Raw genomic sequence first — 2,135 nt, 5'->3', positions numbered from 1 at the left:
CGCCCTTCTCCCGCGGCCTCCTGCCCTGCCTGCTGGTGAAGCTCCGCATGGCCCAGAACCTGCGCCACGCCGTCACCTTCGTGGAGCAGGGACACGTGCGCGTGGGGCCCGAGGTGGTGACCGACCCCGCGCTCCTCGTCCCCCGCGCCGTGGAGGACTTCATCACTTGGGTGGACGCCTCTCGCCTGCGGCAGAAGGTCCTCGACTACAACCAGGAGCGCGACGACTTCGACCTGGCCGCTTAGGGATGCGCTGCCCGGCCCTGGCCCCGCTCCGCTCTGCCCCTGGGGACACGCGTGGGGGTCAACGCGCACCGGTGGAACCGCCACCAGGTGTTTACCACCCCCAAACACACCTGAAAGGGGGGAACCTACGTGCTTCTGATACCGTATTGCTCTGCTCCTAGCTCCCTTCCATGGCCACCGGCCCTGCTCATCCTCGGCCACCGGCTCCGCTCATCCACATGGAGAAACATCCGCTTTCACATCCATCACGCTGAGAAAACAGCCCAACTCCCTCAGACTTACATCCCGTACAGCGAAAGCTCTTCGGAAGGGCTGGGCCTGATGGCAGGAGAGGATGCCGTCGGGTTTAAGTGCTTGGCCGCTAATAATAGCTGCTGGAAGGGGTTGGAAGCCTGGCCGAGCGGCCGGTTTAGGACTGAATTTGGCAGCTTTGCTGCTGCTTTTCTAAGAAGTGACCCTACCGGTTTCTCCTTCAGCTGATGGGTCCGCGGTAACCGGAGGAGCTGCTTCTGGAAGGTGTTTCTCATGATACCGAGCAACGTGTCCGTGGGGAAAACACAGGGGTTGTTTGGGGTCAGCAGTAAACAAGAAGGCCAAGTACTGCATTTCTGGAACTATAAAAGTTTTAGCCAAAAACGGAATTAAAAAGAAAAAAAAAAAGCCAGCTTTATTTTCATGTGAAGTTGTAAAGGGAAGTTTGATAGTCTGACTTCAGTATCTTTGCTGTGTGAGGGGTACCAGCTGGCAATTAGGCATCGTTTACAGAGCAGGGTCTAATTGGAGCGAAAGCTTTCCCAACCGTACCTGCAAATCTGGGGGGAACTTCTGCATTCAGCACATAAGCCGAATAAAAATGAGCGCCTGAGGGGACCCTCGGGCCTTCTGGGGCAGTTGGGAACTTTATTCCCCTTTGAAATAAAGAGCAGAAAAGCAAAAAGAAAACAGTTGCTGAAGTTTTAAGTTGCTGAAGAAATGTGTATGTTATGTTTCTCTGAGGTTTTCTTCTCATTTTTAAATACTCCAATAAGCCGTTTGTCATCTTGCAGAGCGTTTTTTTTACGCAACTTCTTTTATGTGACTTTTTTATGTAACTTTTTTTTTTTATAGCTTCAAGACTATTACTGAGTTATAAAATGTTTTTTGCTAGAAATGCTTTCTTTCCCTTTCCCAGGGCTACAAAAGGATTTGGCAGCAGGTTTAGGAGCAGAGCTGTGACTGCCTGTCCCCAGTCCAAAGGGCCGAAGTTCGGCTGCAGCCACCGCTCCGGGTCTGGACACTTTAGTGTGACTTTCTGAACAGGAAGGGTGTTTGGGGTGAGGAGTGCTTTGGGGTTATCGAATGACCAGAAAATGTCATGAAATATTGCAGCTGTTTTTTAAAAAGCAAACTAAATGTTAAAATTCCTACCAATCTTACAAGCCAAATGTGTTAAGCAGAGCATTAACTTTTAAAGCAATAATAGATATTAAGAAAAGGACACAAAAGAGGTGGGGAAAACCCTTTGCTTATCGACCTATTCCTGTTTATACTTGAATTTATTTCAGTAAAACATCACCTGTAACACCTTAAGAGCCTTTTTATCAGGGCATGCACCTTGCTTATGGTAAGAAATAAAAATCAAAAAGACGTTTTGCGTGCGAAGCGTGACTTTCCGTAAACACCTTTCCAGCTTTCATCGAGAACAATGTCATTATTTCTTGGGGAATTCAGAAGGTGCTTAATTCAGGTGCAGGTAAAAATAATACATTCACTCTGCTTTACCCTTTTGGGGCAATTTAAATAACAGCACAGTGATGTGCCCTGTGCAGGGCCTTTTACTACTTGGATGCTAAACTTCTGCTCTGCCCAGTTTGTCCAGCCCTCGAAGGAACCGCAGAAAAAGAAATATCG

At 48.7% G+C, this 2,135-nt stretch overlaps 2 protein-coding genes across 2 annotated transcripts in view; one reads left to right on the top strand and one right to left on the bottom strand.

Annotated features, from left to right (window-relative positions):
- Nucleotides 1-1,912, bottom strand: part of PLA2G7 (phospholipase A2, group VII (platelet-activating factor acetylhydrolase, plasma)) — an 11,969-nt gene extending 10,057 nt beyond the window's left edge. The window contains exon 1 of the mRNA XM_009885404.1: nt 1,884-1,912. The gene's annotated coding sequence lies outside the window, so the exon portion shown is untranslated. The remainder of the gene's footprint in view (nt 1-1,883) is intronic.
- IMP3 (IMP3, U3 small nucleolar ribonucleoprotein) lies at nt 3-245 on the top strand (the record flags this gene model as incomplete). Its single annotated transcript, XM_009885513.1, has 1 exon — nt 3-245. A coding segment is annotated over one exon (243 nt), but the record flags the coding sequence as incomplete, so codon positions are not given.
- Nucleotides 1,913-2,135: the final 223 nt, after the last annotated feature.

The sequence above is a fragment of the Charadrius vociferus genome, unplaced genomic scaffold, assembly GCF_000708025.1.
Source record: "Charadrius vociferus isolate BGI_N301 unplaced genomic scaffold, ASM70802v2 scaffold800, whole genome shotgun sequence".
NCBI lineage: Eukaryota > Metazoa > Chordata > Aves > Charadriiformes > Charadriidae > Charadrius > Charadrius vociferus.
The sequence above is the reverse complement of the archived record's forward strand: the minus strand, read 5'-3'. Positions and strand labels throughout refer to the sequence as shown.